Here is a 12,806-nt window from a genome sequence, read left to right on the forward strand (position 1 = left end):
TCTCCAGCTGTGAACCTGTGAAACCAGAAAAGTTACTTGCTTCCAAAATGGAAAAGTGGGAAAGTCATAGAATAGACTTTCCTATTACAAAAGAGAAAAACCAGAAAGAGGAAAAGGGTGATGGATTCCAAGCAAATCTGAAATCTGGCAGGACAAATTGCATTATATTTTAATGCTAAAGAATAATCTTTGCTGGCTCAATGTTATGTCCTCCAGGACCATGAGAACAATAGCTTACTCTCTTGGTCCTGGGCAGCACTCCAGCCACTCTGGACCTGAAAGAGGAGACACCCCTACCTCACAGCCTGTGTGCTCTGGACCCGTGGTGGCAGCAGCAGCCCTGCCAACCTCTGATTCACCTTTAGGGTCATTGTCCTTTTTTCTTGAAGGATAATACATGTTTGTAGCTGGGTAGCTCTACTGACCTGTCCGATAGAATCGCAGAAGTCTGGCTGCCTTCCTTAATTTCACCCTGTATCTGTCCCCTTCAGTCAAAATCTGGCAGCATTTCTACTAGTATAACCCCGTAATTTTTCCTGTCTTCTGCAGAGATACCTGATTAGATCCATAGGTCATATTCCTATAATCTCTTTATCAAATGCTTTTCCACCCATACCTTTAGTGTTTGCTCTAGAACATGCTTTCTCATTTTTTACAATGTGGATCGGCTGAAAATTTTCCAGATCTTTAAGTTCTGGTTCCTTTTTGCTTACAAATGTCTTTTCAACTTATTTCTTTCCTCTAACAATTTGCTACAAGTAGAAACAAGGACATACCTCCAACACTTTGCTTAGAAAAGTTCTCGGCTAAATATCCAAGTTCATCACTTAAAAATTCTACTTTCTGCAAAATATTAAAGCACAATTTGGCCAAGTTCTTTGTTGCTTTATAACAATAACTGCCTTTTTTTTCAGGGTCCAATAACATATTTCTCATTTCCATTTGAGATTTCACAAGAAGCACCTTTAATGTTCATATTTCTGTCAACATTCTATTCATGATGATATCTGTATATCTCTGAGACTATAAAAATCTTTCTCTATTGCTGTCATCTTTTTCTTCTGAAACTTCATTAGAATTGCCTTTAGTGTTCATCTTTCTACCAGCATTCTCTTCAAAGCAATCTAGGCTTTTTCTTACATCTCAGAATTTTTCCAGCCTGTACCAGTTACCCAGTCTCAGAGCCTCTTTCCCATGTTTAGGCATTTGTTACAGCAGCACCTCGCCTCTCATTACCAAATTCTGTATTAGTTTTCCAGGACTTCCATAAGAAAATACCACAAACTGGATGGCTTTAAGAACAGAAGTTTACTTTCTCACAATTCTAGAAGGTACAAGTCCAAGATCAAAGTGACAGTGGGGTTTGTTTCTTCAAAGACATCTCTCCTTAGCATACAGATGCCTGTCTTTCTCCCTGTCTTTACATGATCTTCCGTTTCTGTGTCTATTTCCTGACCTCTTCTTCTTAGAAGGACACCAGTCATATCAAATTAGGGTTCACCTTAATGACCTAATTTTAACTGAATTCCTTTTTTAAAGACACTAAGTATAGACACACCGAGGTACCAAGAATTAGAACATTGACTTATGAATTTTGTGGGGGCCACAATTCAGGCCATTAAAAGCCTCTATAAGTTTTTATCTCTAACCATGATGCCATAAAATCCATCTTTATTTTTTCTAATTTAATGTACTTACTTTTCTAATGCCATCAATCTTGTCTTCCTTTTTGTGGTTGCATCTTTTCCTTTGGTTTCATACCACTATAGGCCTGAAATCTTATAGTGCTCTCAAAGATCAAGTTTACACTGAAAACATAAAATTACTTTAAAAAGGAAACATGACCAATGAAATGTAAAGAAATAGATTGCAAGCACAACACAACACAATACAACACACACACACGTGCACACACACACACACACATATATTTTCCATAATTGCATATACATGCACACAGGTTTTTTCATTTGCTTGGGCTTGACATAATTTCTTATAGGCATTGCTCTAGGCTAATGTTAACTGAATGTGCATGTTAGTTGGATTTGGCAACAGTGCCCAATTTCTTAGATGACACTCACAGAAAATGCCTATATTCTCACCCAGTCCTGAAATTACTGGCCAAATTTATCTTCCGAGCCATCCTGCACTCTGCAAAATATCATGTGATACTGAAATTCTTTTGTCTTTGAAAGTGAAGCACCAAAAGCCAAACCTAAATAGCCTATGAAGTAATACTTTCAATTTTGATGCTTTTTATTAATTTTTAAAACATCTTACCCTTTAGTATATTATTTTACTCTGCCAATTTGTGATTAGAAAAAAAAATGGCTTGAAATTTTTACTTAAAGGAAAATAATGATTCATATGAGAACACTTGTGCAGAGGACAGATATGAACAAGTGGTAGGGTGTGGTCCATGGGATGATTCTTCAAAACATATGCTCTAAGGAGATTCTAATCAAAACAAGAAGTTTTGTTTTGTTTTGTTTTTTGTCACACCAAGCTGACCATTTTTATTCTAAGCATTTAGAAAGAATCAATCCTGTACCAAAGAATATGACCCCTAGAGTTTTCTAAATAGTTGCCAGCATTTTAGTTAATTTCCTAAACTAATTTTTGCTTTTAAAACCCAAACCTCAAAATCATCCATCCTACACTAATTTAATGTGATAGATAAGAACAGCTGTAGGCATTTCAGTCTAATCTGTACGGTATACAAAAATCTAAGCTCTTTCCCCTTCGATACATGAAGGAGAGGTATCCAAAGTTTATTCTCACTAATATATGAGGACATGCAATTCCATCCTGCCTATGTAGTTAGATTCTTAACTGCTAAAAATAGGCACTATAACTTTGTAAGGGCTACATTACATGTCCCCACTTTCCTCCTTCATCCTGCTTGCAAGTTTCCAAGGATAATGGGTGGCTACCCACTTAATAACATTATTAAGACATGCTGAGAGATTTGAACTTTCTCTGTCCCAGATTGTCATCTTGATCTTGCCTAAAAATCTCAAGATTCTGAAAGTTCACCACCTGATTCTTTTTTCTCTTTAACAGTTCATAGCCTGTCTGCCCTGTTACCATTGTTCAGCCATGCAATAGAGTGGTAATTGCTCATAGTACCTGCACATCTATCATTGCTCAAGCTTCATGCTTCAAAGAGTTCTTTTCTTTGGCATTTTATCAGGAGGGTGATTTCAATTTTGTGATTTCAGCATTTCACAAAGCAGACAATTTCTCCCACCCAAGAGCCTACGTTTGCATTCACATCAAAACTAGGGTCCAGAGAGTTCATCGTCTGAAATAACACTACAAGATTTTGTAAGCAGAGAGCCAAGGTAACAGTATTACATGGAAATAAGTACAGAAAATATATTATAGCTGCTGTTTCACTTTTAAAAAATGCTGTAGGGTATTTTAAACTTTTCTTAAAATTTTTAAAATATGTTTATAAATCTTTCACAACAAGTCCTAAAGGCCCTCTGTATGTGAGTTAGAAGCTATCTGAAGTCTCTGTTCCATTTTCCACATGCATTTTAATTTTTGCATGTTTTTCTGAACTTTTGGCACTTTGAAAATGGAAATTTATCTAAAAGGACTCTGATAGCCTTAGCAGGTTTTCAGCAATTGTCAGAAAACAATTTTGTGCATAGGGAGTTTGTAGTCAGTCTATATAAAATGATTCAAATACAATTTATGTTAACATTCTCAAAGATATTTTACTTGCTCTTAACATTTGCTTAGAGTGAAATCTAATGCTTTCATGTGCCCCATAAAAATAATTATATTAGGCCGGGTGTGGTGGCTCACACCTGTAATCCCAGAACTTTGGGAGGCCGAGGTGGGTGGATCACAAGGTCAGGAGTTTGAGACCAGCCTGGCCACTATGGTGACACCCCTTCTCTACTAAAAATACAAAAATTAGCCAGGCGTGGTGGCGCACTCCTGTAATCCCAGCTACTAGGGAGGCTGAGGCAGAAGAATTACTTGACCCCGGAAGGCGGAGGTTGCAGTGAGCCAAGATTGTGCCACTGCACTCCATCCTAGGTGACAGAGTAACTCCATCTCAAAAAAAAAAAAAAAAAAAGAAAAAGAAAAAGTTATATTATTTTTGGACTCATTCTCTTTTTAAATTTGTTTGCCTTGAAAGCAAAAATAGCAGTAAATTCCATGCTCATTTTACATACACATGGTCATCTTAAATGAAAAACAAATGATACTAGTAATTGATGACTGAGTAAAATCTTAGACATTACTTAACTGTGTCTTTCAGTTTCTTTTGTTTTATAGTCACTTTCACTTGTTCATTTAAAACATTTCTGAGTACCCTTTATGTATGAAGTCCAGTCTAGGTGCCAGAAATACAAATGAACAAAACAAACAGAAAATCCTTGCTCTTTTACAGTCCAGCATCAGGAGACACAAAATAAAGAAAAAACATAACAAACTGAAGAGAAAGAGCAAGCTAAGAGGTTCTGGAAGGGCTGAAAGGGCAGATTGCGATTTTAAATCAGTTGGTCAGAATAGCACTCAAAAAAAAATGACAATTGTGCAATGACTTGAAGGAGGCGAGGTACTTAAACCCTGGGAATCATGGTTAAAGGAGTGTTCGAGGTAGAGAGAGGAGCCAAGGAAAATAATCTATGGCTGGAGCTTAACTACCCTGTTCAAGGAATAGTAGAATGCTCACAAATTCAACAATGAAAACATCAATAGACCCATTTCATTTAGTCTAATATCCTTTGAACCTACAGTTAGTAGGCATGTATTGAGTCAGTCTTTGTTAAAATAAGCTAGTAGATTCTCATAAATACTATTTTAAATTTTATCTGCACATGTTCATACTCAACATTTCAATGCATGCATTTTTATTAAAATTGTACATTTTCTTTTTTTTTCATTATATTGTAAACTTCTGGATAAGGAATTGGTCCACTATTTTTCTCAATGTTATTTTCTAGACTCAAGGTATTTGACAGATGTTTTTATCTGTAAACAGAGGGTAAAAAGAAAAGAAAGATCTTTCTTAGTTACACAAATCACAGTGGTCAGAGCTTTGGGTTTTTGCCTCAATTTGCTAATGTGCAATTGAAAGACAATTAATTAATTAAATATGTAAAATATTGCATAAATGTAAATTAAATTACATCACTTGTTTTTCACAAATATATGAATTATGAATAGGAAATCTGAGAAATAAAATGCAGAAATGCAAAAGTAGTTCCTCAGAAGAAAGCAATGTAATTTGAAGAACACTGGGAAAATCAAAAGATGTTATATGTTGTGGCCAGTGATGACATTTCGTGAGCTGTTGACCTGGATTTTCATCTCTGATCACCAGTTTCCATCTGCTCAGTGCTGGTCACCTGGATGGTACAGTAGTTTGGCCCTTAGGGAAGAGTTACCTTCCACATTGATCCATTTCATGCTTTATCTGTTTCTAAAATCATGTCTCTCGTGACTAAACCTTGCCAACCTTCATCTGAATCCCTAATTTGCAGTCAAATGACAAGTCCATTTTATAAATACTGTATCTTACTAGTTCTGAGGTGCCTCATAGGCCCTTTACGTCAGAGCTTTCCCTGATTTGTTTTAATCTGACTGCAGGTAAGCTTCAAAATTATTTAGCTTAAAGTATCTTATTTTAAACTTTTTACTATTTCCAGATTCCCAAAAGAGACATGAACGTATTTAGCAGATAGATTGATTCTGAGAAATATCAAATGAGATACTCAGAGAATATTATTTTAAATGAAAAGCCAAGCTGCTCAGTGTTTAATACCTTTGATTCTACCTTTCTTATAAACACAGACAATGGAATAGATTTTATTTTATTTAGAGACACACAAAACATCCTTCATTTCAACCTCCTGCTACAAACTGTACATTGCTATTTATTATTCATTCGTTCTGTATCTATTTATCTCAGCTATATACCAAGGACTGTGGTAGATGCTGGGAGTAAAAAGACAGTTAAGACTATTCTGTCTTCAGGAATTTTAGGCCTAGTGGAAGAGAAGTAATAGCTGACATTCTACTTTGATTAGAGCTGTCCAGGATATTATCATTCACAAGTATACAATCAAAGGAAATGGCCTATGCTTACCAAAGTCATAAAAGCTAATGCATAAAACAGTTGCATAAACCAATAACCTATTTGCAAATCTGAAGTTAGTATTTTCCTCACACTAATGTGAATATTTACATATAATCACTATTTGGGGAAATCTTCCCCAATATCAGATTATAAGAGAAACCAAATTAATATTCATAAGGTTGCATAGTGAGCAGTCTATTAAAGAAATCTGAATAGTCTTAAGCTATAGTCAGGCTATAAAAGAGTACTAACTTGAACAAGCCCAGCCCTAGCAGCCTAGTAAAACTCCATAGTGACTTACTTGATTTCCTGGAGATAATGTCTCCACTATTGTACAATGCAGGCTACACAGCCACATCCTAGTTCCTATCTCTCTCTGTTCCAGGCTTTCTGGGTTTTTGTAAACACTTATTTTCTTCAAGCCAATCAAAATATATTTGTCTGTGTTTGAGTTAGCACTACCCATTCACTTAGATAGGTAGAAATGAATAGTGACATAGCATACTTTCTTGAGACTTACCTTAGGCAACTGTCCCTATATTGCTTCACCATTTTTTAATATATTGACTGTTCCCTAGGCATGATGTGTATTATCAGAAAAGCGTGATTTGCAATAAGCTGTTGGAACTATTATATTCAATGAGTATTATGTTTGTAAAAAATGACTTTTTTTCTTTATAGGTTGTCAAAATGATGATTATTGTTGTCATGACATTTGCTATCTGCTGGCTGCCCTATCATATTTACTTCATTCTCACTGCAATCTATCAACAACTAAATAGATGGAAATACATCCAGCAGGTCTACCTGGCTAGCTTTTGGCTGGCAATGAGCTCAACCATGTACAATCCCATCATCTACTGCTGTCTGAATAAAAGGTAATAACAAAACGAAATGCAAGTTGCTTGTCACACCCGCCTTCGCTGGAAACATACAATGTTCCATTTTCTTGGTGCAAATTCAAAGTGCAGAAGGAAGGGAAAATTTAAGAATTCTCTGAGAGAGGCACAGGCTTTATCTTTTAAGACCCCCATACACACTTTATAAAGCACCCTACATTAATAATTAGATGCCCCAAACAATGTTCTTGGGGTTCTAACTGGATGATTCTTCTATGGGCCAACTTCTTCCTCCAAAAGCTCAGAATTTTACCTGCCAAAGAAAAAGAAGTACCCTCATGATTGAAGGAGAACTGAAAATATACTCAAATCTTCAAAGAAATGAAGATACTTCCTAGAAATTCTTGAATAATTTCTGTAAGATGGAGAGATGATGGCATATGTGAGCAGACTTTATTAAAAAGGATACGTTGTAAATAAATAAACTTTGAAGTAGAAGGTTTTGTAAAAACGAGGGGAGCTCCAATCCTCCTTCCTGCATGGTGAGGTGGGGTAAGTAAGAGAGCATGCAGCCTCCATGGAGATGGCTTGTGAAGAAATCATGGTGGTCAAGGGAAAGATGTTCATAAAGTTAAAAAATGAAAAGTGAGAATATTTATAGTCAAATGTAAAACTAGAAAAAAATGATAAAATCTGCTTTCCAGATAAAATCACGTTGGTTTTATTGGTCAGCACATGAAGGGGTAGGGTTAAATTTCATAGGGTTGGTAAGTCCTGCAATAAGTCAATGTGGTTTTTTTGCAAGTAGAATTGGGACTTTATGTAAGTAACTGCATGAATTAAATCCTAAGCTCTCTCTTCCCAGTTGGGGCTCTACCACACTGTGCCTTAAGTTTGTTAAATATTTAATTAATTCTTGCCTTTTTTTTTCACTAATTGCATAAGCCATATCTCAATTCCCGCCACCCCACAAGCATTACATCCACTTTTAATCAACTTCATTTAAAGGTTTACAAAGATAAGGATTTTGTACTTTCATACATGATTAGATAAAAACCATCAAGATTAGCAATTAATTCTAACATTAAATGAGACTTTATAAATGTGTAATCATTTCTGAAAGGAGCTATTTTGAAATATATCATTTTTAAGTGCCTTAATTAGCCAGCCTAATTCAATTATATTTATGTAAATGTATAAAATTATTTTAGAAAAATATGCTGTTTCTTTACTAAATTGGTTACCTGATGCTATGTGTTTGCTATTGATGACTTCTCACTGGTGGGAATGAGATGCTTTTCATTGCTGGGAATCAATGCTTCTCATTAATGGGAAATTAATTTCCATTCAATTCAATTCAAACAAGAACTAAAAGACTAACAACAATACTGTGACACAAATTCTAAGTTTGGCTAAAAACCAAACTCAAAAACTGAGTTGTTATAACTACCTTAAGTAGAATTTTCTGTGGCAGCTGAAAGACATATCTGCTTGAAAAAAACAACTTTTTCTTTCCATGGCCTGCTTTTCCTCAGATTTCGAGCTGGCTTCAAGAGAGCATTTCGCTGGTGTCCTTTCATCAAAGTTTCCAGCTATGATGAGCTAGAGCTCAAGACCACCAGGTTTCATCCAACCCGGCAAAGCAGTATGTACACCGTGACCAGGATGGAGTCCATGACAGTGATGTTTGACCCCAGCGATGCAGATACCGCCAGGTCCAGTCGGAAGAAAAGAGCAACGCCAAGAGACCCAAGTTTCAATGGCTGCTCCCGCAGGAATTCCAAATCTGCCTCCACCACTTCAAGTTTCATAAGCTCACCCTATACCTCTGTGGATGAATAGCCTTAATTTCATTTACTGAGGTAAAAGATTAGTATGAGTCTATCATGGTGCCAATCTAGGCCCCCATTCTCTTATTTATCGGTCCTGTCCTATATACTCTCTAGAAACAGAAAGCAATTTTTAGGCAGATATGGTCAAATTGAGAAAGGTAGCATATAAATGTGACAAAAACACTAATAAAATGTTAGCCTACACCCAAAATAAAATGGGCTTTAAATTTATTCTTTGAAAACTCTAAATTATTATATGCAACAAACAAAAATATGTCAGAAAAAAACTATCTCATTTACAAATTGCAATATACATTTGTGACATTAAAATGACATATAGTTTTTCCAAGAGATTAAAGAATCTTTAAAACATAATATCATAAGTGAAGGGAAACAAAATCTATATAAAATGGACTTTTTTTGCCTAGAGAAATAAAATGGGAAAAAAAGTTAAATGATTCATTTTCCCACTAGAGTAACAGAAAATTAACCTCAAGAAATAGGAACTGAAAATCTTTGCTCAAGAAAACTCATTTTGTAGAATGTAAAGGTTTAAAGATTTAAAGATTTCTTCCATGGCATTTAACTGAAAAGGAAATCTAGTTAAATCATTAGGCAAATGTATATTTCATTCTCTTGATTTTTTTTTTTTGTGAGAGAGTGAAATTTTTAAAAATTATATGCTTTTTGACCATTACTTATTTTTAAATGCCAAGCTAAAAAGTAGTCAAAGTTAGGACCTTAAAAAATATAAAGAAAATTCCTATCATTCTTTTTATTTTTCACAGATTTTTTAAATGCTAGATTATAAAACAGTAAAGGTATATTCCAATAAATAGGGGAGGAATACTATTCGTGTTCTCTTCCTCTCCCCTCACTGGATATAGAATAAGGACTAGGAGAAATTATCAGAAAATATCTTCAAAGGCGACTCCTTAGGGAAAAAAAGTCATAAGTGTGACAAAAGAAAATATGGTTGAAAAATACCAATATATGGTACATATGAGCAAACCAGGCAAAGTGTGGAAAGGTGAGTTACCTCTTGGAAAACAAACCTGCACAATAGTTCGGATATGTGTGAACTGAGCAAGAGGGTGAGTCTAACACACCTCCTTCCACAGCTGAGCAAGAGGGTGAGTCTAACACACCTCCTTCCACAGAGAGACCTTTCCTTTCATTTCCTTAGATTATTCAGAAGTCTTACCAGAAAGAAATGAGATAATAGTCCTAAGAAAGCATCAATTTTACTACAAGAAGATATATACTAGCACATTTCTAAGACTCATAACATAACAATAAATACTTTTAAGTGTAAAAAGTAACATCCAGACCTCAGTGCTTATAGATCATCTTTCCTTGAATTAGGGATGTGGTCAGTCCTGCTCAAGAAAGCAGAAACTTTTTGAGAATGTGAATGTGTAGTACAAACTTCTCCTTTAAACTATTCAGTTTGATTTTTACAGATATTTGTCTAAAATAATATTCTCTAACACTTTGTTGTTGTGCCTCCACCAATATTAAAACAAAATATTTTTGAAGAACAGAATAAAAGCAAATATTCAATGGCAAATCATGGTCTATTTCTCAAACCTCTTCCCTATTTTGGAGCCAAAACCAGAAATGCCCAATTGTTACAAAGTGTTCAAAGTCTAACCAAGCTAAACATATGTGTTCCAGCTGAATTTCTTCTGATGATACCAATAAACAGACACACACACATACAAATGTGCCTACACATTCAATCATTTAATGAATGCAACAACTTCAAAGAATTAAAATCGAATACTGAAATAATAAGTGGTCATTACAGCATTCCCATATGCTCAATAAATTCTGTGAAGCTTGTGTGCATGTTTTAAATAAGCAAATTGATTATTATGTAGTATCTAATTGTTTGACTATAATGTTTTTGAATGTGCATTCTTAAAACATATGAATGTTTACCATACAATGTAAAAGTGTCAAGAAAAAGCCTAATATGTAAAAACAGTTATCATTTTCTTAAATTTGTAAATGACATGGTACTAACATTAATTAGTGTTTTAGACATACGGAACCATATTCAGCTGTAAAATAAGAATGTAAAGTTTAGCCCTCAAATTTAAGGTCATCAGCCACTACCCAAGTATCATACATTTGAAAAATGTAACTCCTGGCCCTCACATATTAGAGAAATTCAGTAGAATTTTCTAAGACATTTATTTCTAAGGAAAAATATTGGCCTCGTCAGTTGGATTGTTGGTTTGGTTCGGCTTCTGTGAACATACTGATTGCTGTGTTGCTTACCGAGCACCTCGATTCTAGTGTGACAGAAATACTCAAGGTTCGGACAGTATTTTTTCAATGCTCTCCAGAAAAAAAGCTGGCATCATTCACTCACTGCTCATGGCCCTTAAACTGAGTCCTATAGGCAGAATTTTTTAAGTTCAAAAATTTAAACAGTAATAATAAAACAAGAGTGAAATACAAAAGAGAAGATTTTCACCTTTCTGTCTGAATGTTGACGGTAAGAATTACAGAATAATGCACAAAATCAAATTCAGTGGGATTCATTTTTATTTTATTTTATTTATTTATTTATTTATTTTTTTTTTTTTGAGACGGAGTCTCGCTCTGTCGCCCAGGCTGGAGTGCAGTGGCCGGATCTCAGCTCACTGCAAGCTCCGCCTCCCGGGTTCGGGCCATTCTCCTGTCTCAGCCTCCTGAGTAGCTGGGACTACAGGCGCCCGCCACCTCGCCCGGCTAGTTTTTTTTTTTTTTTTTTTGTATTTTTTAGTAGAGACGGGGTTTCACCGTGTTAGCCAGGATGGTCTCGATCTCCTGACCTAGTGATCCGCCCGTCTCGGCCTCCCAAAGTGCTGGGATTACAGGCTTGAGCCACCGCGCCCGGCCCAGGGATTCATTTTTAAATAAAGTCATGCCAGTGTTTTCATATTTGCTAAGCTTTGAAAGAATCTGCCTTCAAAATTTACTCTACCCTCTGTTTCTAAAGTTCAGTGTGAATCTTTCCATTGTTTGGAGGCAAACACTGGCTCAGACTACTAGGCAGATGGTTAAAACAGCCCAGGTTTTTTTATTTAGATCAGTATCAGAAAACTTCAAAATATTTTTTAAAGAAATATGAAAGAATCAAAAAGGTTTACATCATTGCAAGGATTCTCTTTTAAACAAAACACATTAAATCAAAAATAAACATTGCTTACTATTTTGCATCTGGACAAAGTACAAGATATTGAAATTACCTGTATGGGAAAAGATTAAAGCAGACATAATTATTACAGAATCCACTCTCACACTTCTTTATTTTTTACCAAGTATAGTATACTGTTGCATTATTCACGCTTCTAACTTTATGATGGTGACATTTCTGACCCAACAGCCGAATTCATGTCCTTTTCCAGATCATGCCAATGTCTTAGAAACAGCGAACTGAGCAATTTCAGAGTGAATCCCACCCTTACAAAGCACATAAAGAATACCTAGAAGCTTGGTATCAAGCCTATGAAATACAAAATGAATGTGAAAAATAAATGCGGCCAACTCAACATATGAATTTAGTTTTTGTATATGCAAAAGTTTCCTCTAAAATTTTCTGATTAGTACCTGGTAAACTATTTCATCAAATAGAAAAGCAGGAGAATTACAAACATTTCTCACACTTCTAACAGTAACAATTTCCTACTTGTCATTGATAATGTGTCAAAAGCTAAGGAAATCCAGAATGACAGGGACCATGTAGAATAATAAGGTTGGAATAATTTCCCTTAAGGCCAAGCAGGAATAAAGAATAAAGTTCAGTAGGGCTGCACAAGGTCATTAGTTTTGTGTTTTAATACATATATAGAGAGGTGAAAAATCTGTTTATATAAGAAGTCAATGTATATACAGTTTGTAGTGAATAAAGTATTTTCAAGTTGTGGTAATTATACTGAATATGTTTAACATATTTACACCCTTTGCATATGTGATAATGTGACAGATTTAATTTCTATTTTTTCTTTAAAACCATTAAAACTAATATTAAAACTAAAA

General features: G+C 35.1%; 1 protein-coding gene across 1 annotated transcript in view; it reads left to right on the plus strand.

The window, feature by feature from the left end:
• Window positions 1-9,021, plus strand: part of TACR3 (tachykinin receptor 3) — a 105,352-nt gene extending 96,331 nt beyond the window's left edge. Inside the window, exons 4-5 of the mRNA XM_050791493.1 lie at window positions 6,785-6,981; window positions 8,478-9,021. Of these exons, the coding sequence (XP_050647450.1) occupies window positions 6,785-6,981; window positions 8,478-8,784 (504 nt within the window). The 3' untranslated portion in view covers window positions 8,785-9,021. The remainder of the gene's footprint in view (window positions 1-6,784; window positions 6,982-8,477) is intronic.
• Window positions 9,022-12,806: the final 3,785 nt, after the last annotated feature.

Source organism: Macaca thibetana, chromosome 5 (assembly GCF_024542745.1).
Source record: "Macaca thibetana thibetana isolate TM-01 chromosome 5, ASM2454274v1, whole genome shotgun sequence".
NCBI lineage: Eukaryota > Metazoa > Chordata > Mammalia > Primates > Cercopithecidae > Macaca > Macaca thibetana.